This window comes from Watersipora subatra, chromosome 3 (genome assembly GCF_963576615.1).
Source record: "Watersipora subatra chromosome 3, tzWatSuba1.1, whole genome shotgun sequence".
NCBI classification, from domain to species: domain Eukaryota; kingdom Metazoa; phylum Bryozoa; class Gymnolaemata; order Cheilostomatida; family Watersiporidae; genus Watersipora; species Watersipora subatra.
The window spans coordinates 50,836,918-50,862,835 of NC_088710.1; the positions used below are offsets into that span (position 1 = coordinate 50,836,918).

At 36.7% G+C, this 25,918-nt stretch overlaps 3 protein-coding genes and 1 long non-coding RNA gene across 4 annotated transcripts; 3 read left to right on the plus strand and 1 right to left on the minus strand.

Moving 5' to 3' along the window:
* Positions 1-6,301: 6,301 nt before the first annotated feature.
* Positions 6,302-8,318, plus strand: LOC137389894 (uncharacterized). Its single transcript, XR_010978085.1, has 3 exons — positions 6,302-6,389; positions 6,835-6,987; positions 8,230-8,318. It is a non-coding gene; the product is annotated as an uncharacterized lncRNA (long non-coding RNA).
* Positions 8,319-8,679: 361 nt separating this feature from the next.
* Positions 8,680-12,706, plus strand: LOC137390699 (adhesion G protein-coupled receptor E3-like). Its single transcript, XM_068077022.1, has 5 exons — positions 8,680-8,750; positions 9,639-9,780; positions 9,933-10,114; positions 10,514-10,675; positions 12,554-12,706. The coding sequence occupies exons 2-5, from the start codon at positions 9,669-9,671 to the stop codon at positions 12,704-12,706; spliced, it is 609 nt and encodes a 202-aa protein (XP_067933123.1). The 5' UTR covers positions 8,680-8,750; positions 9,639-9,668.
* Positions 12,707-13,751: 1,045 nt separating this feature from the next.
* Positions 13,752-16,284, plus strand: LOC137389692 (adhesion G-protein coupled receptor G2-like). The gene is made up of 4 exons (XM_068075769.1): positions 13,752-13,835; positions 14,616-14,750; positions 15,615-15,820; positions 16,009-16,284. Exons 1-4 carry the CDS (start codon positions 13,804-13,806, stop codon positions 16,281-16,283), a joined length of 648 nt encoding a protein of 215 aa, XP_067931870.1. The 5' UTR covers positions 13,752-13,803; the 3' UTR covers position 16,284.
* A 66-nt stretch (positions 16,285-16,350) lies between these two features.
* LOC137389691 (cytochrome b-c1 complex subunit Rieske, mitochondrial-like) lies at positions 16,351-25,633 on the minus strand. Its single transcript, XM_068075768.1, has 5 exons — positions 25,378-25,633; positions 24,602-24,745; positions 21,075-21,249; positions 19,327-19,457; positions 16,351-16,675 (listed from the first exon to the last, which is right to left on the minus strand). The coding sequence occupies exons 1-5, from the start codon at positions 25,568-25,570 to the stop codon at positions 16,515-16,517; spliced, it is 804 nt and encodes a 267-aa protein (XP_067931869.1). The 5' UTR covers positions 25,571-25,633; the 3' UTR covers positions 16,351-16,514.
* Positions 25,634-25,918: the final 285 nt, after the last annotated feature.

Sequence of the window (25,918 nt, forward strand, 5' to 3'; positions counted from 1 at the left end):
CTCTGCACATGTTTTCTCTACACTGTTCTCACACATGCACGTCTAGATAGCAGTAGGCCCTATATTTATGTTATTTTATAGAAAAAGTTAAACCCCATTCTGTATGGATAAGTGAAGAATGTGTGATGGTGCTGAACCCATACATAGCTGGTACTCCAGACTTGAACAGCACCAGACAACTTTCAAACTGCTATGTTTCTATGCCATACATTTGTGAGAAACCGCCAAAACCTATAGGTAAACAAAAACTTCTATAAAATGTTGACCCTGTAATCGCTTGCATTGAAATTATCTTTCTAGAATTTTAAAGATTCATGTCCACTAACTTTTCAGTAAATTCTTTTTAAACAACTTTTAGGTGATTTTCAAGAAAGAGCAACTCTGGAAATAGACTCAGGTGGTATGCAATGCTTGCTCGATGACAAGCTTTCTACGAAGGCTGTAATCGTAGACCAGAATGGAGATCTGTTTCCTGCTGACAGACACAACTTGTTGACTGAGGTCACAACTCTCGGAGCTTATCAGTGTCTTGTGTGGAGTGAGGCAACTTCTCAGTATCTCCTTAGTAATTTGATAAGTACTGATATCGGTGAGTGTATAGATTCTTTTGAATGTGCAATATCAAAATTTACTGAGAAGGGTAATACCTGTGTGCTGTCTAATCATTGTGGATGTTTAATATGACTGCTAACCTAGGAAGTATTACAGCTTCTACAGTTAGATATTTAGTGTATATGCTAAAACTAGTACTTGAGACAGTGTCACATATGCTAACACTAGTACTTGAGACAGTGTCACATATGCTAACACTAGTACTTGAAACAGTGTCACATATGCTGACACTAGTACTTGAGACAGTGTCACATATGCTAACACTAGTACTTGAAACAGTGTCACATATGCTGACACTAGTACTTGAGACAATTCACATATGCCAACACTAGAACTTGAGACAGTGTCACATATGCATAGCACCACTAAAGAAGCTTACGTAAGTTTTTATTTACTATCTTTAAACTTTTCTCTTTTTTATATACGCCAGCATGCAGTGACTTTTCACCCACCTGCATGAGGTGAAGATGGAATACAATACATATTAGTAGTAACCAACTTGAAGTTGATGCGATGAATGAAATAAATAATTAGAAGAATATGCTGAGTAAAGCAATATGACACGAGGTGATAAAGGGAAGCATATCAATAGAAAGCGCTTTAGCTTTTTAAATAATTGTGGGTTTTTGAGCTTGAGCCTTTTGTTAGAGGCAATTCGAGGGTGCGGCTGTGGAATCTGATGAGTTAGTCTACCCTAAAATAAAGTGTATATATGTTTGTATTCTGCAATTGTCTCTATAGCTGCAGCTATTGTTTCTCGCTTTGTCTTGTCTAGAATTACTACATGTATGTAATAATTATATCATAATTATTTAGTTAATTTATTTATTTAATTATATTATATAATAATTATCATGTTTTCTGTAATCCTAGATCTTTTCACACAAAAGACATGATTTAAAAGTAAAACATCAGCCATGTTAGAGTTAAACAGACAACATATAGAACTTTATTCATTCTAAATGCTTTGTTCCAACTTTTTTCATGGCAATTAGAATATTCTCGTACTTCTATTTTCTATTGTGTCATGAGAAAAGTGCCACGATGAAATAAAAGAAATGCATTTTTTCAACTTTTGTGTGCTGTGTATTGAAGTTGTATTGAGTTTCTTTATTTACTGCTTTTTGCAGATGAGGCTCATATCTTCGTGGTCACAGTTGCACTGCCAGACATTCCATTTAGGGGATGGCATAAAATGGCTGAATATTATTCATTCACGGAAGTAAATGACTTGCTGAGCCTTAAAGCCATAGAAGAAGCATATCTAAATGTGGTAGAGCCTGCTTTTGAGCACAGCAGATCTATGATGAGAGCTTCTGAGAATTGTACAACTTGTTCTGGCAGCGCAGGAGAGAATAGTAGTGTATACCTGTATCTTTCCAAAATTGCAAGCATAAGGTAAGTTGCATCTGAAGAATAGTTAGTGGTATATAAAGAATAAACTTCATAAAATGTCTTATTCTTTATTCACATTCTGATCAGTAGACATACGTACTAAATATGCCATGTGGATGCAATTACCAAAATAATGTATTTAAATAAAATCTTAAACAAGCCTAAAGATTTCAAGCTAAGATGTACTCAAAAAATGCACTCAATAATTGTATCGCTAATTCTTTTAATCTTTTGTCGAAAGAGGTAAAGCGTACACCTAAACTTGTAGTTTCAAGTCTGCCTTGTACAAATTTTATGTTTTTACGTTTACGATACTGTATAGCAATACCTTTTTATTCATTTATTTGTTTTGTGGCAGCATATATAAAACATTTTTTTCTATAGAAAGTCTTATGACTGCCCAATAAAAGCATACATATAAGCTATAAGAACTTAGGTTTTGTATATATATCGGTTTGTTATTAGCAGATGTTATTGGAAATATTATCAATGAAGAACCTTTTCCAAGCAAATAACGTTACAACAAAATGGAAACATCTAGAAACTTCATATAAACTGTTGTGAACTATTAAAAACTATTGAATACATTATTCTGATAATAAGAGTATTGCTCCCTAGGAAAGAACTTATGTGCCCCTGAATAGACATGTTCTTATACGGCGCGTGGGTTGGTGCTTAGGTTGGTGTTTGGGTTGGTGCGAGGGTTGGTGTGTGGGTTGGTGTGTGGGTTGGTGTGTGAGTTGGTGTGTAGGTTGGTGTGTGGGTTGGTGCGTGGGTTGGTGCGTGGGTTGGTGCGTGGGTTGGTGTGTGGGTTGGTGTGTGGGTTGGTGTGTGGGTTGGTGTGTGGGTTGGTGTGTGGGTTGGTGTGTGGGTTGGTGTGTGGGTTGGTGTGTGGGTTGGTGTGTGGGTTGGTGCTTGGGTTGGTGCGTGGGTTGGTGCGTGGGTTGGTGTGTGGATTGGTGTGTGGGTTGGTGTGTGGGTTGGTGTGTGGGCTGGTGCATGGGTTGGTGTGTGGGTTGGTGCGTGGGTTGGTGCATGGGTTGGTGCATGGGTTGGTGTGTGGGTTGGTGTGTGGGTTGGTGTGTGGGTTGGTGTGTGGGTTGGTGTGTGGGTTGGTGCATGGGTTGGTGCATGGGTTGGTGTGTGGGTTGGTGTGTGGGTTGGTGTGTGGGTTGGTGTGTGGGTTGGTGTGTGGGTTGGTGCGTGGGTTGGTGCGTGGGTTGGTGCGTGGGTTGGTGTGTGGGTTGGTGTGTGGGTTGGTGTGTGGGTTGGTGCATGGGTTGGTGTGTGGGTTGGTGCGTGGGTTGGTGCATGGGTTGGTGTATGGGTTGGTGCATGGGTTGGTGTGTGGGTTGGTGTGTGGGTTGGTGTGTAGTTGGTGTGTGGGTTGGTGCATGGGTTGGTGTGTGGGTTGGTGTGTGGGTTGGTGTGTGGGTTGGTGCATGGGTTGGTGTGTGTGTTGGTGTGTGGGTTGGTGTGTGGGTTGGTGTGTGGGTTGGTGCGTGGGTTGGTGTGTGGGTTGGTGTGTGGGTTGGTGCTTGGGTTGGTGTGTGGGTTGGTGCGTGGGTTGGTGCTTTGGTTGGTGCATGGGTTGGTGCATGGGTTGGTGCATGGGTTGGTGCATGGGTTGGTGTGTGGGTTGGTGTGTGGGTTGGTGTGTGGGTTGGTGCACGGGTTGGTGCGTTGGTTGGTGTGTGGGTTGGTGTGTGGGTTGATGTGTGGGTTGATGTGTGGGTCGATGTGTGGGTTGGTGCTTGGGTTGGTGCGAGGGTTGCTGTTAGGGTTGGTGTGTGGGTTGGTGTTTGTCGTATAAGTGGTATTTATTTACAAATTTAAAATGTATTTATGTCACACTCTTGTGTCATCTTACCGGTGATTGTTCCATCTTAACAGTGCAGGAAAGATCAAGGGTATCAAAGTGACTGGATTATTAGGCATACGAATAGATCATGCAGCCAGAGAGACTAGAGAAGTGAAACCAAATGCTAATAAAGACAGCTTATTGTCTAACATGGAGATGAGTTTTAGAGAAGTGCTTAGTCAAGCACCAGGACAGGCTGAAGTTGTGAGGGTCACCCAGCTAGGTCTGTATCACATCTGGTTGGGTTTCTGAGCATAGTTGGGGTTTGGGGTTGGGGTTTACGCAACATAGTTGCCTCACCAATACCAGATATTTTAGAATGTGTGTTACCATTTGCATGTATTCAGCTGGGTGTTCATATCTATTTTTCTTCATCACTTTTCTAAAAATTCAAGGAATCTTTTAAGGTTTCTGCAAGTTTTATTGAGACACTAAATGGATATGAAAAAATTGGTGGTTTACTTCACCACTTTGGTTAAAATAATGAAAGCATTAAGAGTAGCTGTATCATTCATTTTTTTCATACAATTTTTTTAATAAATCTATTAAACCTTTTAAAATTAAACATGCTTATTAATAAGTTCTCACTTGAAATTATTAGAATACCATTTAAAACAAAATTATTTCTGTTATTCTCATAGTTATTCCTGCGTGTTAAATAACATAAAACTTCTATTTGAATGCCACCTTTATTTGAACGCCACCTCTAATAGAATGCCACTATAGAAGAAAGTTTGAAAAATACAGTGCCACCCTTTATTTGAAAGCCACCTCTAATAAAATGCCACTATAGGAAAAGGTTTGAAAAATACAGTGCCACCCTATAATTGAACGACACCTCTATTTGCCGACCATTTTGACATTCTTTGATTTTTATGAACCCATAATAAAAAGTAATCAATAAAAAAGTGTCCACAAAATAGCACTAATAATGACTCGGTTACATCAATAACAATTAATTTTTTTGTTGCTAATGTAGTGGTTGCCACGATTTTAGAGAGGATCGATCATCACAGTCAACAGAACTACACTCTGATTCAAAATCACAAAGGTCTAAATCATATCCATTTTTTCAGATTCATCCATAATATGGTTTACAATCTCACCTGAAGACTTTAAAGCGTTTTGATGAACGATGAGAATACTTTTCAGGAACATTGTATGACCTAAAAACAGCCATTGTTATGCAGTATTTTAGCAGTAAAACATTAAAAGAGTCTTTAAAAATGTCTTTAAAAATTAAAAACGTTATATCCATTTTCTAACTCCAAAGCATATGGCTTTTTTCTTTAAAACTTTGAAATAATTAATGACAGCACCACTCTAATATTTTATAATCAAAGCAACTTTTTGTTTAGTCGGTCTGATACTTCGACATATGCGAAAAACGGTTTGGCAACAATGCAGAGGCCGATGGCATTAATGTCCATCTGCCCGATAGAGAGTGTAAAATATAAGTGACGTTAGCATCACTTTGCCCGTAATAAGGTCAAATTTATCTTCCAAAACTTTTGACGAACATTCCGAAAAATACATCACCATCCTGTATTTGAACGCCACCTCTAATTAAATGCCACCATAGAGGAAGGGTTGAAAAATAGAACGCCATGGCATTCAGCTAGTGGTTTTATGGTTTTTTAAGATGCTCCTAGCACCGACGTATATAATATAGCTTATGCTGTAATATATCAGACACATTGTCTATTTAAAAATTGCATCAGCAATGATGATGGCGTATGAAACCGTATTAATCCTAAATTTATATTTATCATCATAAATAATGACCAGTCTAAATGCAATTATTATACTTAACTGCTGTTACTAGATAACCCTAAATTCTTTGCCAGAATTAAATATTCTGCTTCATTAGGAGAACAATTAGATTAAAATGACGCTTGTACGCTTTGTAATGTTGTTTGCCACAATTATAATCTCTTGAATTTGCTGCGCAGCTCTTTTTGGTCTCAATGACCTTTAATTAGGCGTATCCGACCTAGAGATTAAAACATTTTGGTTTATAGCATAACATCTTAATACAGTAAGCCCAACGACAAGCCCAATGTCCCGACTAGCTATGCTATTGCGTATTATGGGCTTTATCACTCTTTCAGCTTTTTTTTTACTCAACTAATTTTGTTGCTGAAAATAAATCACAAATCACAGTATAGTATTTTTGATCTTTCCTAGTTACTCTTTCAACACTACTACACATGCTGAGATCTTTCCAAAATCCTATCACTCATTTATTTGGCACCATTAATCTCTTTGTTGTCTGACATGTACAGGTCAGTGTCCTCAACTGAAGATGTATGTGGGAAACCTTAGAGTGAGTTTAAGCCTGCCTTCTGTGATGGTCTATGAGAAGATAAACATGTCTCTCTGTGTCGATATGGGTGAACCCCTCGTGGCTGCCATCTGTGAGAGGGGTGCAGGGGGTGGAGGAGTTTGGAATATTTCTATCAATGCTTGTGAAAAAGAGACACTAACAGAAGCATCTCAAGAACTTCGCACCCTATCTCTTGTAAGCGTTTATTTGCAAATCAGTTGAGTTTCTAAATTTGTAGAAATTGTCATTCCTTTTTCTGGATAAAAACTTATTTTCCATTTAGCAATCAAAAAAGCTCAGTTTGATAGCCTTCACTTGTATGACTGCTGTAGCTTTTGCTGTGGCTTTTTAGTATCAAGTTATTGAACATATCCAATCAATGTTTGAAAGCATCAATTCAGTTGCTGAAAGTTTAGACGTGTTTAAAGTTTTGTGTTTTTTATATTACATTTTGTTTTACATTTCCATAACCTTTGATTTAGGGTCAGATAATGCATGTTAGCACAAATTTTATCATTTACTTGTTGTCAGCCTGTGAAGTAAGTAAACTCTTCATGTCTGGTTACACAGAAACTAGTTACTGTTCTATAACTAAATGAGTCCACATATCTAGTTGGTTTTTTACACTTGCATGTTACAGATTTCGATAAACTCCTCTAACTGTATCTCTATCCTGAACCAAACGGCTACCCTTATAGATGCCAAAGCGAGTCCAGCTGATGTGGTCTACGTATCTGTCATATTGACTAATGCGTTAGCAGTTCCTTTGAACACACCCCGGTTAATCAAAAAGGTAGGACAACTACAAAAGGAACTACACTCTGTTCTAACTCAAATATATAATTTGGTCAGTGAAGTAAACTGTATGGCTAGCTGATACTGCTTAGACAGAAAGATAATAGACTTACTCTTTAATAGACTTACTCTCTATGTCTATTAGAGAGTAATTGTGTTCAATACAGCTATTGGAGTTATTACACCTTTTGGTGACATATCATTGAACCTGTGACCTCTTCACAACTTACTATTGTAATATTGGCGTTTTTAAACTTTGTCATATGTTGTGATATTAACACTGGCATTGCCATTGCTGACTGAAACAGGAGTCAACGCAAAACCGTTCAAACTGCATAAAAAATGTGGGAACTGTGATTTTTTATTTGTGGCTTCCACAAACTTATTCATTTTTATTGCTATGGCTTAAAACATAGTTTCCGTATCGCTGCAGGTTCACTATACAACTGAGATAACTTGATAACTTAAAATTATGATAACTGTGCACCAGTTTTACTAAGTTTGTTTTAGACTGAGATCTATCAGTTTGCAAAGTTGACTGTTTATGGTTTATGGCCAAACACGCTGACTGACGACATCATTCAAAGATGCAAATACACCACTATACACACATATACATACACCAAGTCATTGAAAAAAAGATGTTAAAAAAGCATGAACGTCTGCACCAAGTTTTAGTTAAAATAAGCGAATGCTCAGTCTGCAACCAAATGGTCGATGATTTTAGTATCAATAAACTCATTGTTCAATGTTATGATTGTTAACAGGAGGGATATTCTACTTTGTTAACTCTTGCTAAGCTATCAACATACATGCTCCAGAAATAAAACACTTCATTCTCATCTGTAATTAGTCAAGGCATATATGAGAGCCGTAGAATGTAAGTGATGGCAAGTTTTATAAGATGCCGATTCAAACTAAATAAGCATTAATTGCGCATCCAGAATGAATATCTTGCTAATAAATAAAGTAGATATTATCTTATTATAATAAAGTAGTTGTCTCATCGATTAATATGCTACTTGCAAACCAGATATCATCTTGCTAGTACTGATAACCTGCATTGTTAGCTTCCCAGGTTTTTCTAGCCAGCCGAAAAAATTCATCATAAAACGCTTTTTTTACACCATTTTGTATCAGCATACAGATATTCAACTTTTCATACAGTCTGCTCCTTGGCAGATGAATCTAAACAGTCCCTCTATGTAGTTCATTGTTTATATGTACGCTTTCTTTATAGTATTTTAGTCAGTTCATCGAGGTCATTCAGAGATTGCTTGATGTTGAGGGTGAGACAATAGATGCAGCCCAAGCCAAAGCACAATCCTCTACCAGGTACACAAGCCTCTGGAAGTTGTCTTGTACTGTAAAGTGTAGTGTTAGCACTTATATAAGTCAATAACTTTGTCATAAGGCAGTAGTTGTCTTCTTTTTAAATTTTTGATATACGTATGTATGTATAACTTTTTATTAATAATAGTAATAATCAACAAAATGATGTTTTTTGTTTCATGCCAAAAAATATGAGAAGACAGAAATCGATGCCTTTTAATCATCTACCTTTGTTAATTGTTGCATGTATTACAAATGTTACGATGTTCTATTTAACCCCTTAGTGTATTGTTGGTACATAATAATTAACTATGTACTGGCTGCAGAATTTTGGCTGCCCTGGATATGCTGTCGACATGTCCAATTACTCCAGAGCTCGTGGTAGAGGCGAATATATGTGAGATTGTTCGTCCTAACATTGCATACAGAGTAAGGAAGTTATTATTCTTGATTTTCTCTCATCAAAGAGTTTTTTACCAAGTTGGCAAAATAAGACGGCTTGTTGTAATCTTGTGTTAACATTTTCGCTGCAAGCAGCATATGTATGTGTTCATATATGTCAACTACTATATGTTTCACGATGCTCATAACAGCTTAAAACTATGACATTGTTAGACTTTTTAGCGCGTTCATTATTTGAGACTTTCTATTGTATGGTTATTTGTACATGTATAGCCAATCATCTGTACATGTATAGCCAATCATTTGTATATGTATAGCCAATCATCTGTACATGTATAGCCAATCATTTGTATATGTATAGCCAATCATCTGTACAGGTATAGCCAATCATCTGTATATGTATAGCCAATCATCTGTACATGCTTAATAGCCAATCAAAAGCAGGTAATGAAATTTTAAGTAGCAATATTCTGATTGTACACATGAGTGTATATGTGCATACATGTGTATGTGTAGATATGTATGTCCGGGAAGCCCGACAAAACAACTAGTTGATCAGCCTGACATATAAAGGTTTTTACGAACAAAAACGCTTACATGAAGGCAAAAATACATACTTCACAAACATATACGGTTATCAGAATGTGTGCATGCACCTATTTGAGTGTATATGTGGGCTTTGAGCGCACAAATATATTTGCATATACATGTATATGTGTGCTCAAAGCTCCACAACGCAGCCAGTGCAGTAGCCTGACTTCTAAAGAGACTTTTTACTATATACAAGATACGGTATATTCTTGACTCCTTGAGCAATCATAACTCTTTCTTCATTACTGAATACAACAGTTTAGTTAATTCGTTAAGATATACATGGACCTTGTTTATTATTGATGAGGTGTATTGTTGATGCAGTTGACAACTCAGACAGAAATATCAGGCGTCATGTTATTAAAGAAGAAGATAAGCTGGTCAACTATTACCTACGCTAATAAGTCAGAGGAGGTAACTCCCATCAACAATAACAAAATAGTCGGGTTCTTTCTGAAGGACTTGGGTAAGCATATACATGTACATTATATGGCTGCTAGCTAAAACACGTTTACGCCACATCGAAAGATGTTTCTCATGTTGAGATGACTCCATGTCTGTTGTCTTATTGAAAAGGTCTCCAATCGCTCTTGTAGCTGTGCTTGGATATTTTTCTAGAAATAGATGGAGGAATTCGAAAAGCTTTCACTGTGTTTGGAAACAAAAAGCTACATAAAAGCTCTGAAAAGTTAAAGTCTGTTGACCAGATAGTAGCTGGCTCTATGATGATGGCAGATGGACGACCTCTTGAATTTTCCCACAGCTACAACGACCTTGTCAGCATCCATTACCCAGAGACGGTGAGTTTTATGTTTGACATGACCATGTTGTGTAATTATGATATAAATTACCTTTAAAAGGTAAAGGCTGATTGGTAGTCTCACATGTCACTTAATATGCTATGATGATTGGAGTTGCCTTCTCATCTATACCAGTGTAGAACCACCCAAGTTATCAAATGACTAATATGAAACATTTAAAACCAAAGGATAGCTTCAGGTCCAGGCACTGCAAAGCCAGGTTATAAGCTCGATTGTAATGACATAGAAGGCACATGACCAGATGCTACTGTGTAAGCCAAGTTTAAAAATGTCTAAGTATTTATATTGTAGATGAAGACACATTCTAGCGAATGTCTTTGTTAGCACTATACGTGTAGTTCCCTAGCCGTTCATTTATTTGTATGATAATTTTAACAGGCCAACAGCCTAGAAAAAAGCAAGGACCTTTCCAAAGTTCAGTGTGGGTTCTGGGCAACGGGCCAGACTGTCTGGGCAACAGACGGGTGTGTTACAGTGTTTGATGATGTGAATGGAGTTTCTTGCTCATGTAATCATCTCACAGACTTCTCTGTCCTTTTGGTGAGTCTATTGCATAGCTTATATATGTCTATGCTAGGTGCGATACAAACTGCTCCTCACAGTAAATTTAATGAGATGGCAAAACTGGTAGAATATTAAAACAACAAATTATTTGTAAAGAATACAAGTATTTCCTAAAATATGTTTTGGTTATTTTCTAATTTGAAAACTCATTTTCTGTTTTGGTTCCTATTGCTTGCAAAAAGCAAGCTGCTGATAAAGTTCAACTAATTTGCTACAAGTGCAATGCTGAAAGTTACTATGAATGTAGTATATACTAAGTTTACAGCTTAGCAAACAATATAGTATCGCTGTATACTCGTATATGGCTGTATACAAGCATACAGCGATAGTGTAGCTACACCTGGGTGCACCAGTGCCAAAATGATACACTGGGCTGACATACAAGTCATATTTCTATAAAGCACCATAGTAGAGCAACGATTGTGCGATATGAAGGTTGTATCTTTAAGAGGTCAAGGACAATTCAAACTATGGATGATCAGAGAAAAACTGCTATTTATGGTATTATTCGTAATGCACATGACAGTTAGTTAACAGCTTCTGTTACTACCAAGTATATCAAGTATATTTAAAAAGTGTATAAGTATGCAGATGGCATATGCTATAGGCTATACGCCATTGTTGTGCAACCGTTTCCGTGGCACAACAATGCCGCATCGCACAGGTGTGTCACTTCCAAACAGCGATACTGAATCACAACATAGCGAGAGCGACATGGCTGTTTCTGTGATGGCTGTCACTGTATGAAAACTTAGTAATCGGTGTGTGCTGACAGAATATATAATATTACATTCGTTGGAGGTTTTTTCAGGCTATTGAATGCTTGGTATAATTTTAACAACTTTTAAATTTGGTTAATGAGCAGTCTGCCTATGCTTGTACACGGGCAGCTGCGATCTCTATGCGCTAATAAACTTAGAATTGCAGAAAATAGCTGGTTCAACTGCAACAGAAATGAGATTTTTGTAAGTGTCTTCGCTGTTTGCTATTGGACACTACTGCTATGGAAGCTATAATATCAGCAGTATCCATTGATAGCGAGATGTAGGGTCGTAAGTCAGCAACAGAGACAGTCATTTGCAACAAAAACTCATCATCGCTTATCTTTGCTCTAAGAAGTTCTAACAGAGATCTAGAGCCTCAGACTAATCTATAAATCTCATTTTTTGTCTTTTTGTTAAAAACTGTGTTTAATTATAGCGATTGAAATCTAGCGATGACGAATCCGCCCAACACTGAATTTGATCTCGGAACCTTCAGATATAGAGGTGGCGAACTTAACCATTAAGCAACACAGAATACAATGAATTCATTGAGCAAATAGTCATTACATTGGTTAAAATACTCACGCTTAAAGCGATTTGCTTGGGGTTAACAACTCCCACTATTGACCGCTATGCGTAACAATTGTTAAGCTGGCCCAAAATGCCGGTATTGTTTTAGTAAATATTTTAGTAAAGGTCCAGCTTTCCAAATAAGTTACTCAGATTCATTAGGTAATTATTCTACTACTCGTGCAACGCCGGAACTCAGCTAGTCTTTACTATAATAGGAGCCGTGTCCATTCATCTGTCTTTCTGAAAAGGTTGGGAAAAATGCACCACACAGGACTCATGCTGAGATATTTGGCTTGGCAGCCAGGCGCACTTCCAACTGCACCTCTCAATCACCTTGCCACATTTAGGAATAATTGTGCAGATACTTATTACACCTGATGATCTCTCACGGTGCCCAGGACTGCCAGTGTATTAGCGCTAATACAAGTTTTAAAAGATACTTTATGGAAACATATTCTATTGCAGTCAACACATACAGGAAGCTGTAGATTAGCCAGGTGTTTTTTCTCATTTCTAGGATATTTCCGGAAGTGAGAATGCTCAAGACCCCCAACTGGAGAAACACAATAAAATACTCTCTACAATTAGCCTCATTGGACTCTCTGTATCAATAGTCTCTCTTTCGTTTGTCATCTTCACGGCACTCCTTTACAAGTTAGTTGCATTCTGATTGATTTCACCTCCAAGTTGGCAAGTTTCAGTTGAAAACAAATATTGATACGCAGACGACTTCTCAGCAGGCTTCTGCAAAACTTTTTTTTTGACAACGACATTCGATCAGCAAAGATTTACATTATCTAGAAATAATTATTGGTTGCAAGAATTTTTTACCACACATGTAAGCATACATGTATATCAATACGCGTATACGCATGCTCATGCGTATATGCACGCATACATGCATTTATATACATGCTCACATACATGCATATATATAAATGTACATGCGCATGTACATATGCATATACATGCGTATACGCACAGATGTATATACATACATATATATACGCATGTATATTAAAGCATATATGTACATGTATATCAATTTACCATCTTAAAATAATATTTTCAACCTATCTTATAGCAATCATCATGTTGCTGTTGAAAACTCTATGGAAACATGGTAGTTCTTGTACTAGATTGTTGTTGGATATGTGTAAGATCACCGAAAGATGGATGCATAAAGAAAAAATTAGTTTTTCTTAATCTGTTCCTATCTGTAAGGAAACTCTCTAGCGAATAGCACACCTTTCACTTTTCACGGGAATAATTAGTTGTAAAAAGTGCTGACAAAATTGTCTAGTGCGTGTGAAGAAGTGGTAACTAGCCTTTGGAGCAACTTACTCGCTTATTATAGCCAACTATTGAGCTGGTTGAATATGCGTGAGTGTACATCGGTACGCCTACACTCACAAATATTCAATGAATATAAGTACGTGAGGTACATACACTTATAAGTACCACTTATACTTATAGCAATTGGTAGATTGTTGTTGAAAAACTGCTACAAAACATTAAAATTGTGAGGATATTAAAAATAAATTTATATTAAACAAGATATTTTTCTAACATAGGTAATTGTTTTCTTTCTATCTCTTTAGGCAATTTAGGAAAACCAACTCGCAGAAAGTTCTGGCCTTGTTGGCGATGTGTTTGCTGGCAAGAGATGTCACCTTCATTGCTGGCATTCAACAGACAGGTTCTTATGAGGGATGTGTAGCAGTGGCAATTGTTCTTCACTACCTCACGCTTGCTTCCTTTGCTTGGATGTTCGTGGAGGCCATTATTCAATATCTCAGGTTTGTGTTAAACGCTGCCAGTGAAGCCATGTGTGAATGTTTAGTGCATTACTTGATGAAGAAACGATACTTTGGCTGGGAAACCACGATTTTTAGTGCAACATATAGACTGATACCACTTGATATGCGCAGAGACCACAGAATTTTCCCCATCTTAATTTTTGATTTCAATACTTTAGTTGTGGTCAAATGAAGCATGGATATTATGTGGCTGTGAAGAATGTGTATTTCTGCCTTTCTCACCTGCTTAAAATCTGAGAAATATAAAAAGAAATATTTTGTAAAGCTATTTATTATATATTCTATTTATAATTGAAGAGATTAAATTTTAGCAAAACGTAATTAACCAGTTTAGCTTAACAACCATGATTATAAATAAGTTTGGCCCAAGACAGAAGTACTGTAAGGATACAGGAGTTTGTGGTGATATGACTTGTTAAAGCAAACCTATGATTTTGACATGAGACATCCTAGGGAGTTCTTCAAATTTCATTCGATCAGTCACCTCCTGCCATTGGCTCAATCTATTGGCCATGACATTGCTTATTTATTTGCTAAATACATCGAAATTCAGACATGCTTTGTATCAGCCATTCATTTTATAACAGCCTGCGAATAGACTCATAACTTTAACCATTCCATTTGCTACGCGACTGTATGCACTTTTAGTTGCTGAATTTCTATTCTGTATTGCTGACAACTATCTATTCTATAGTGAAGTGTAACACGCATGTTGAAAAAGTGTTCCTTGGTCAACCAAACTTGTTTTGTTTTCTACAGATTTGTTAAGGTCTTTAACACATATATCCCAAAATTCATGCTGAAGACCTCCCTGCCTGCCTTCGCTGCACCACTGATTATTGTGGCCATTACGATTGCTGTTGACATTGACCTGTATAAAGGCAGTGACCTCTAGTAAGTATCTTTCCAAATATTTGCACTACGCGTTTTGTGTTAAATATGGCTCTAATATATCGATATACAAGTTGATGCATTTTTAAGCCAAGCGCTTCAAGAGTATAACATACACATTACATATACACATAACTCCTCCACACTTTTTTATTTATTACATGAAGCTAAAGTTTGACCACTCCCACTAACATGCGTGGGAATCGTAATAACATTGCTGTGGAGAATGGATAAGCTTGTGTTCTAGGCTGTTAGCTGCCTGCAATGTGATCGATTTCTGGAAGACGGTTGATTTTAAGTACATGTAGGTAACATACAGTACTTGCATGATAGGAAATAAAATAACTGCATCTTATAAGTTTCTATTCATTATGCTGATTACTAGACATTAATAGATTTATGTAATAAATGTTCAGTGATAGAACTGATCTACTCAGCCATAAGCTTTGTAAGGTTCATCAATATCATGCATACTGTACAGGAGTTGAATATACAACAAACACGTTAAAATCTCTTTGCTATTCCACAATCACGATAAATTAATGATTTTGGTCATATACTGAATGAATTTTTAGTAAACTCATTGCACTAGCAGACAACTCTCAAAGAGCCACGAAGTAAGGATGAATGCACATAAGATCTAGATAGTTTTTACGTGTTATTTACTTTTGTTAATATTTTTTGATGCGTCCGGTTGAACCAACAAATTTGATAGCAATAATGAGAGAATTTACAATTCCACTCTTGTTTTAGCTGTTGGATGAAGCCAAAGGCAATATATTGTGTTTTAGTTGTTGGATGAAGCCAGAGGCAATATATTGTGTTTTAGTTGTTGGATGAAGCCAGAGGCAATATATTGTGTTTTAGTTGTTGGATGAAGCCAGAGGCAATATATTATGCGATGATGCTGCCGATAGGTCTCGTGCTGTTCTTCAATTTGATCATTTTCATCCGAGTCTTGTGCGCTCTGGTGGTAGCCAAGAGAAATAGCAATAAAATTAGAAGCAATCAGTCTAGTAGGGAGAAGGAAATCCTGTATTTACTGGCAGCCATCGGAGTATTTGCGGTGTTAGGTAAGTACCCAGGTGTTAGGCAAACAAACCTCACAGACCATACTGAAACCTTTCATGCAATCCTGGAACTGGCATAAAACCTTGGAACTGGCATAAAACCCTGAAACTTTTCTTTAAATTCTTAAGCCTTTTCTTGCTACTACGACAAACACCCGAGAAAACAACAACCATCCTTCAATATTTTGCAGGACTATCTTGGATATTCGGATATCTGACAATTGTAACCTCAGCATCCATCGCATTCCGGTATTTGTTCTCCATATTCAGCACCATTCAAGGTCTTCTTATATTCTTATGCCATAATATCCGAGAACCTAACATTCGCAAGGAGTGGACGACAGCACTAACCTGCAAGTGGGGGAAAAAAGCAGGAGAAAAAAGGGTAAACCTTGCAAAGAGCCCAACAGAGACAGAGAGTAGCAATGAAACGAGACTTTCCAACCTGTCCAACTATAAAACCTAAGTGTCATTTAGTTGGAACAAATAAACTAAATTATTTAAGTTTTCAGTTTTTATGCCCTTATATTCTCCATTGATTTATTGTTTTGTTGGAACATCCACAGCAAGTCTAAACTGTCATATACACTTTTGTGAAAATATCGGTAAAATATATCATACAGAAACCTGCAGACTAGACTGAGAAAGCAAGTTCTGTGTGAAGTTTAGTTATAAATAATTGGCTACTAGTAAAATGTTAGCCAACAATGAGCAAGTCATCCTCTATTTTATACTCTGGGATCTCTAGATTCTCCGGAGCTGGTCCTTTTCTAATCCTCCCAGAGGCATCGTAGTGAGAACCATGGCAGGGGCAGTAGTAGCCTCCAAAGTCTCCAGAGTTTGCTATGGGCACACACCCTATAACAAGCATCCAACTCTAATTATTACAAGGCACACGCTAGCTCTGAGTTTTTACGCAGTTCAAATAAACAAACAAGTCACTAATAAGTTATTAGTATAATTATTTAGTATATTATTATTAGTATAATAATAATTATGATGAACATACATAAGTTTAGACTTAATACTTCAAGGCCTTCACCTCAAGGGAAGTCCTGAGCATTCAGTGTGGTTTCGGTTAGTATCGTTGTTTGTTAGCGGTCTGTCAATGCACACCGAAATTAGATCTGTGATGTAATGTTTGACCTGTGCTGCTCAACCACTTTGAACTTTTAGTAGTTCCTGGTTTTGAGTTTCGTTACTTTTATCAGTGTTATTACACTAATAACACAGATCTAATTTCGGTGTGCATTGACAGACCGCTAACAAACAACGATACTAACCGAAACCATACTGAATGCTCAGGACTTCCCTTGAAGTGAAGGCCTTAAAATATTAAGTCTAAACTTATGTATGTTCATCATAATTATTATTATCATTATGACGATACTTAGTACGACTTCATACTGTCAATCTTCATCTTATAAAGTCAATTCAGACCAAGAATTTCTTATGATGTCCAATTTAGTTTATTAGACAACTATTTTATAAGCTTGTTGTATTGCATTTAATCCATTCCACAGCTACAAAACTAGAGATTAAATAAATGTGTTATATAAAATTGCATTAGATCAGCAGCCAAATATATAATGCAGTAACCAATAAAATGAAATTTTTAGTGCCACTCTGCTTTCGCATTGATGGCGGGCGAACAGAGATGTAGCCATTGCGATGAAAGAGGTGAACAGCAGGAAGGTAGAAGTGATGATAGGATACAGATAGATGTTCAGAACTAGCGTCTGACAGACTACATGAACTTTAAATCGGAATAATTTATTAACTGCTTATTGCTTTTGATAAGTTTTAATTCTAGCTTTAATTATCTCCCTCTCCATTTAGTGTCATTTCCTCCAGATACTGTACTAAATGGCTTCAGAGAAGTATTTGAATAAGTGATATAAAGACATTTGCTCGCGTTTTTTTAATTTCTCACTTTAATTCAGAGAAAAAGATTACTCTTTGATGATGATGAGGCTCCATGATTTTAAAACTCTAAAAGTAAGGTATAAAAGCACTGTTTAGTGTTATTCAAACACCATTGAACCGCACTGTTTAAAACTGCATACATTTGTACTGATTTACAAAACTTGTGTAAAACATATGTCAGGGTTTTGAGAAACTTTGGTAAAGGTATGTTGGAAATAACTTTGAATATTGAGTGAAGTATTTGCTCAAATTTTATATTATATGCTAAAAAATTGGTACACTTATGTGATCGCAAGCGGAGGTTGACTGTACTACAATTGCAGTCGGTATGCATGCTTTACAAAGAGTGATAAAACATACCTACATACATACATAAAACATATCAACTAAAGTCTTCCACACAGTATATCAATTAAAGTCTTCCACCCAGTATATCAACTAAAGTCTTCCACCCAGTATATCAACTAAAGTCCTCCACCCAGTATATCAACTAAAGTCCTCCACCCAGTATATCAACTAAAGTCCTCCACCCAGTATATCAACTAAAGCCTTCCACCCAGTATATCAACTAAAGTCCTCCACCCAGTATATCAACTAAAGCCTTCCACCCAGTATATCAACTAAAGTCCTCCACCCAGTATATCAACTAAAGTCTTCCACCCAGTGTATCAACTAAAGTCCTCCACCCAGTATATCAACTAAAGTCCTCCACCCAGTATATCAACTAAAGCCTTCCACCCAGTATATCAACTAAAGTCCTCCACCCAGTATATCAATTAAAGCCTTCCACCCAGTATATCAACTAAAGTCTTCCGCCCAGTATATCAACTAAAGTCCTCCACCCAGTATATCAACTAAAGTCTTCCACACAGTATATCAACTAAAGTCTTCCACCCAGTATATCAACTAAAGTCCTCCACCCAGTATATCAACTAAAGTCCTCCACCCAGTATATCAACTAAAGTCTTCCACCCAGTATATCAACTAAAGTCCTCCACCCAGTATATCAACTAAAGTCCTCCACCCAGTATATCAACTAAAGCAGTAAAAACCTTGATTATGACTTCCAGAACTCAAGGGGTAAATGCCATCTCGTAATCATGATACGAAAATATACAAAATAAATAAACAGATATATGACAGGTTGAAAGGCTATATAATGGTATAAGATAAAAATTTGTCTTATAACTCATCTACAGCTGTTAACATTACCAAGAACAAATACTGCCTATGATATAATGGTTGGAGCTAAGGCTATGCATTGCTAATTCTAGAGAGCTCACACACCCTAGCAATGCAACTACTAGCACCAACTACAGATGGAAAGAAGAAGAAATTATGAGCGAAAATAGCATATGAGTATGTATAATGCTTTCATGCATAAATTTAAATTATAGATGGTATATGTATATAGTTATAGATGAGAGAAAGGATACACACAGACTATAGATGGTATATGTACATAGTTATAGATGAGAGAAAGATTTACACAGACTAAAGAGGGGATATACACATAGTTATAGATACGAAGAAGTCTAATGAATGGAAAGCATCCAACCTAGAAAAGGTAAATATGCAATTACCAAGATGTGTACAGATGCCAATGAGAATCAGCCAATTATCTTGTTGAACTCTGTCCTCATCCTTAGCTGGATCCCTCAACTCAGCCATCCCCACCTCTCGCACTGTGTCTATTTCCTCTTGTGTTCTATTTCTGTAAGATAGTACATGACAACCGTAGTAATGAATTATGTCGATATAAATGATTGCTTCATGTTCATGCAAGCATGGGTGTTTCCTAATCTCACCAGCCCCATTAGTAAACTTACTAACCATTATGCTGTCGTCCTTTTAATTTTAACAGGTTTTGTACAGCACCTAGGCCTATCTAAAATTATGACGATTTTTAACATGATGCTGTAACCACAGGTTTGCATGAGACGCATAATAATTTACTAAACATGCTCTAGTTGATCACTAAACAAAAGGCATAGAGGGGCAACTTGCATACAATTGTATACAGGGACACCAACAATATATTGTTATTTACTATGATCAGCTGTAGTAAACAACAATATATTTCTGTATCAGGCCAAAGGCCTTGAACAGAAAATGGTTTGATTTATTGAATGAACCTCCCTTGAATCATCAGGCCAAGGTGAGCGAGGAGCCACACCAACAGAAACTACAGACCACATACATATGTCATATACAATATATATTCCACAGTAGGCCTACAGCGCACCTTCACGATATTTCTAGGATTTCCAGAAATTTTTTCCAGGGTTGGCGTCGTATGGTGAAAGAATTGTATGCAGGGGTATAGAGACCATAGTAATTACATAATGCAAACATCCTCTGGTAAAAATCGTCATAATTTTTGATGGGCCTAGGTGCTGTACATATTAAAAATTAGTAACAAAATAGTACGTTAACCTTAGTAACTATAGTTACAGTAACTTTATTGTATTTAGTGGTTATGATCTGCAATAAAATGTAATATCATAAGATACCATGTGCAGACCTAGGGAGTTCTTACCTTCAAGACAGACGTACGTATAACATAAAATTTAAATTCACCTCAAATAAGTTTAGCTTACTAAACACACAATCAGAGCCAAGTTTTAGTATGTATTTTTTACTATTTTATTGAATTTCAACTTTTTACCACTAAAGGTTTATCACTTATTAGTTTCTGTCTTCAATTTCACTATAACTTCTAGCGAACTTGTTGACAGCCTTTTTTAATCTAATGTGACTAAAAAGCCTGAAAATGCTGTTTTTGTAATCAAGTCGAGTTTTGTTAGCAGATTAGGGAAGTTGTCTGACCATTGAACTTGCGTTTGAAGATATCACAATTCCAACTTTGCTACTGGTTTAAGAAAACATTACCATTTGACACATGAAAATTGCTGAACTGAGAGAAATCAGTCTTTGTGTCTCTTTCAGGCATTGTGAAAATACTTTTGGAAAACAGAATTTTGGTGTCTTTGTTATTTTGACGTACATAGTAAGCACACCAGCTGCCAAATTTATACTCGACCGAAAATTTTGTTGAATTCATGTGATGAAATAAGATTCGCATGGTGAAGTGAAAAAATCATGTTCCACTGCATAAGGTGAAAAAATCGTATATCACGGTAATTGTCTCCTGAGTGTGCACTGTATATACAATTTCTCCGCTGACCAGTATCAACGTACAATGTCATGTGACACTTATGCCAGACACCATCCAGTTTGTACCAATACCACTATCTACACTGGACTGTATGTCAACTTGAACCTATTCATCATTTGACATCATCAACCATAAGGGGAGATGTAAACTTACCTTACAAACAAAGGCTTGCCTCTCCAGCTGAAAATCATGTTCTTGCCTTCAGGAATTTCATCCAATTTAACCTCAATTTTGGCGAGAGCACGAACATCAGCGGCAGCAGCCATCGATGCAACGAATTTTGTTACCATAGACTTTCCTCCATAAACCATTGGTCCTCCAAGGGCACCTAATCACAATATTAGTAGAATTTGCTAATGACCCCAAAGGGACGCATTGAGAGTTGCTCTCTCATGACAGAGTAACCAAACCCTACACATAGTTAACTGCCACTGCCCAAAATAGCATGCAAATTGAGCAGGACTGCCTGAGCAACAAGCAGTCACTATAGAACAAGCTTTATGATGTATTTAAACACACCGTAGTACTAATATGAGCTAGCCAATAGTTGAGTGCGCTAATACAAAAGAAAACACGCTTCTAAAACACTTGCTAGTTGAAGACAACAAAACAATACCTTAGCTAGTAGATGCACCCGATTCTAGGCTGTCTTGACAAACTGTTGTTTTTGCGGAGTTGTCTCCCGTCGAGCGGGCAAGCAACACAACAGCTTGTCACAAGACGTACTGCACCTGATGCATCAGCTGCACTTATAGGGAGTTGTTCTCTTCCGTCTATGCGGCTTAGTTGCGATGTTATGTCGGTCGCTCCATTGGTAATCAAAACGAATTTCGCGAAAAAATTTATTTAGAAAAAATAAGATTACAACGTTTAACCAGCAACCAGTCTCTGCGGTAAACTTTAGTAGAACTTGAGAACTTAGGCAACAACAGCGACTAAACAGGTCGTTATTTGTGCGCTCATTTAGTTTTTTTTCTATTTTTGTATCAGTCGGTTTTATGTGTTCTTATAGATTTAATTTTCAATTTATTTTATTCTTAAATTCTACTAACGTTTACAAGAGAGACCGGTCTTTGGTTAAACGTTGTAATCTTATTTTTTTCTACATAAATCTTTGCACGAAATCCGTTATGATTACCAATGGAGCGACCGACATAACATCGCAACCAAGCCGCATAGACGGAAGAGAACAACTCCCTATAAGTGCAGCTGATGCATCAGGTGCAGTACGTCTTGTGACAAGCTGTTGCGTTGCTCGCCCGCTCGACGGGGACAACTCCGCAAAAACAACAGTTTGTCAAGACAGGCTAACCCGATTCCAATAGTCAAGTAGATGTGCAAAAAACTGCAGCATTGTTTTAGTAAATTTTAACAGAAAGTATCGGTATTATTTTATTATTTGCTATTGGTTTGGATGTTTGAGGTGATATGGCTGCCAACATGCTTCAAGATGAAAATCAACCAAACTTGATCGCGGTTAAAAACGCTGTTTCAAGGGGGTGGTGAATTCATGACATATAAAGCGGCGTATGGAGAAAGAGCACACGAGCGATAAAAATGTAGTCTCTTCTTTAGCCAATCATCTTCAACAAATTTTTCATTTAGGTTGTTATAACTAAAAAAAATTAGTTGTTTGTGAGCTCGAAGATTGTCGTTGTTAGAGAATTCACTATCCGCAGTCAGACTTGGATAAGTTAAGCATTAGCGTAAGCAAAGATGATCTCTTTAGGAGGAGGGGTGTGTTTTAGTAAATTCTCTGACAAAAACTTGAGGAACGGAAGTAGTAACACTACGGAACTATCGTAGATTATGTAACAATTACCTGATTGACAACCTGCTTCAATCCAAATATCCTTTAATCATTGAATCAGCACGATCTATTGATTAATAATAGAGTTATAACACAGCCTCTAATTCCAGCGAAAGTGCCTCCGACTTTTCTGAACAAGATGGTGAAAGATTGGGACAGACAGCCTATGGGTTAAAACTGACAGGGGTTACACTGTTGATGAAGATTGGGACAGACAGCCTATGGTTAAAACTGACAGGGGTTACGCTGTTGAGGAAGATTGGGACAGACAGCCTATGGTTAGAACTGACAGGGGTTACGCTGTTGAGGAAGATTGGGACAGACAGCCTATGGTTAGAACTGACAGGGGTTACGCTGTTGAGGAAGATATGATAATAGAGATATAGCGGTATAAAGGAAACTAAACTAATGCAAAAGAAATAATTTTACTTTTCATGAATACATATACTAACAAGAAACATTGCTTAGTTTATTCTAGTAAGTCAACTAGTAATTTACTACTCAATATCTTTAGTTGTGACTAATTTTTAATTTTAAATGTTTTTTTGCTTTTTGTAATCATTTCACCTAGCTGTAATAAATCGGCATGAACAAGAGGGATGTAGTAACAGGAAGTCTAAAGATTTGAAGTCAATAATAATAGTGATTGTTTTAAGTATCAAATCATGTGTAAGATTATATATTACTTTATTGGCAATAATTTCATTTCAAATAGAAATGTTTTTCAATTTATGCTATACAACAGTACAAAAAGGGTAACATTTAGCCACTAAAATCGAATAAATAGTTTGAAAATAGTGTTTAAAACGCCTTTCTTTGCTAAGAGAACGGATATTAGGTGGAAGATTATTAAAGCAACTGGTAATATTTTCAAAAAACGAGGACACAAACCATGAAAAATCTTGAAATCTTCAATTGAAGTAAAATAAACATGGCCTGTAAAACTGGAGCAGAGCCAATGACATTGTGACCTTACTACAAATAGTGTCGCCATGATTACTTCAAGAGAGTTGATCCGTCAAAACAAATCCTAGCAATTTTGTCTCATGTCTACTAGTGAAAGATTGACTGACAAAATCGTAGTCAGGTAGTCATATAGCATTTAGAGGAAACTAATGAGACAAATTTTAATTACTTTATCTGACATATTTGAGACACCTATAACAATATATATGTCCATGTAGATAGATTAAAAATTTTATTCCAACAATCATGAGCAAATACAAATTAAAATATATGCCAATAGAACTGTGTTGCATTCGACTTAGATCGCAATAGCTGATGTGAATACAAGCGAGACAGGCAGCCTCACGGCTACATACATCATTTTGAGCAAGTCTGAGCACATCTTTTTTTTCTGAGCATTTTAACCGCGATAAAGTTTTGCCGATTGTAATCTTGAAACATATTAGCTGTCCGACCACCTCAAACATAAAAAACAATTGAAAATCATAGAGCATTACCTATACTTTCTACAGGTCCTAACAGGTGATTGACAGTAAGACAGGAAAGACACTAGTCGTATGGATATGGCCTGAATGGAAAAAATGAGTATGAAGTTTCCAATTCCAATACTTCTTCAGACAGAAGTTATAAAAAAAACTGGCACTTGTCTTGCAATTCTTCAATTGATTTCATAACTACGCTCTTGACAAACTGATTTAGCAGAAAAACATTATGGAAGTGTCTAAATCAAAATGGCAAACAGTTGTTACAACTATAAAACAAAACCATAGATAAATTGTATATCAGGGGTCAGCCAATAAAATAGGGAGAAAAACCTGTTTCAGTATATAGGAGTCAATAAATTAAAAACGAAACAAGTGAATGGTATTTGAGCCTGACAAAAAGGCATTGGAGCCATATTTACCTCCAACCATCATATATGAGAAGAGTTTGCTGCCTTCCCGAGCTCCCTCCTGGGTTCTGTAAGTATCTTCCTTTTTATAGCCTCCGAAATCTGGAACCTTAACATCAGTGTGTGCAAATCTTCTTTGGTGGCTCCGAGCAGATACTACATTAAATTAGGATAAATTGTTATTATTGTTGTCAAGTTATTGTAAAACCAAGAATCAACAACACATTACGAAGTAAATCTCAAGTGAATAACATTTAAGTATTGCTAATGAGAAAATTATTTTTTGTTAGCAATATAAAAAGTGATGTATTGTTACTTCGTATCCATACATCACTTTAAATAATAATAGCTCTAGTTGTTGCATTGATGAGATATTTGAGAGGAGCTGTTGAAGCCCCTTAAAATTATGTTTTTAGGTTTGATAATTATTAATTTTAAAAATTGCAATTTCTAGTTGAATTAATAAGCTTTGCCAACTATCTCGGCACGTACGAAAACAACATACTTCCTAATTAAAATGTGTCACATCTTATACCCTAGTCAGCATTTTAAAATTTCATGCATGAATAAAGATTAATGAAATTTTATGATACACAAATGATGATATATAACTTTGTGAAATACTAAAAGATTTCGCAAACACTTTTTAAAAAGATCGTAAAGTCTGCTGTAACGTAATACAATTCATCCTAGCTTTCGCTACAGGGTGCTTACTAACTAAAAGTTTAACCACTTTGGTTAAGAATAAGTTTTAAAATTTAATTCTGCAATAAAATCCAAATACTCACTACCAATCCCAGATGTAACCATGGCGGCTCCAGATCCATCGATCGAAGAATTTCTGCCGGGTACAAACACGATAGGTTTTTCCTTGGGTACCACTACAGAAGGAGCCACTAATCGTGATGCTACTGGAACAGTGTGCGTTGTTGCACTTACAAATGGACCAAGTGCTCCAGAACGTGTTATAAATCCAGCCATTGTAGCAGGTGTTACTTGCTTCAAAATAAAAGGTAACACCGACCGCTGATAATACCGTCTCTAGAACCGGATAAACTAACGGCTGTGAACCATGCGAGTGAAAGCCGTCGTTCGAATAGATTTTCTTCCCTTCTTAAAGACGTTCATTGTTTTTTTCTTATGGTGAGTACTGTACATGGAGTGTGCCAAATTTTTGAACTGTTCTTTTTTATACTAACGTTTTGATGAGGGAATAGCTGACAGTAATGGCATTAATGCGAACGATGTCTCAGAGCTTTCCAAACTGGTTAAACACGAGAAGACAACTTATTCTTCAAGTTTTTGGCACGCTTACGCGTATGCGTATGA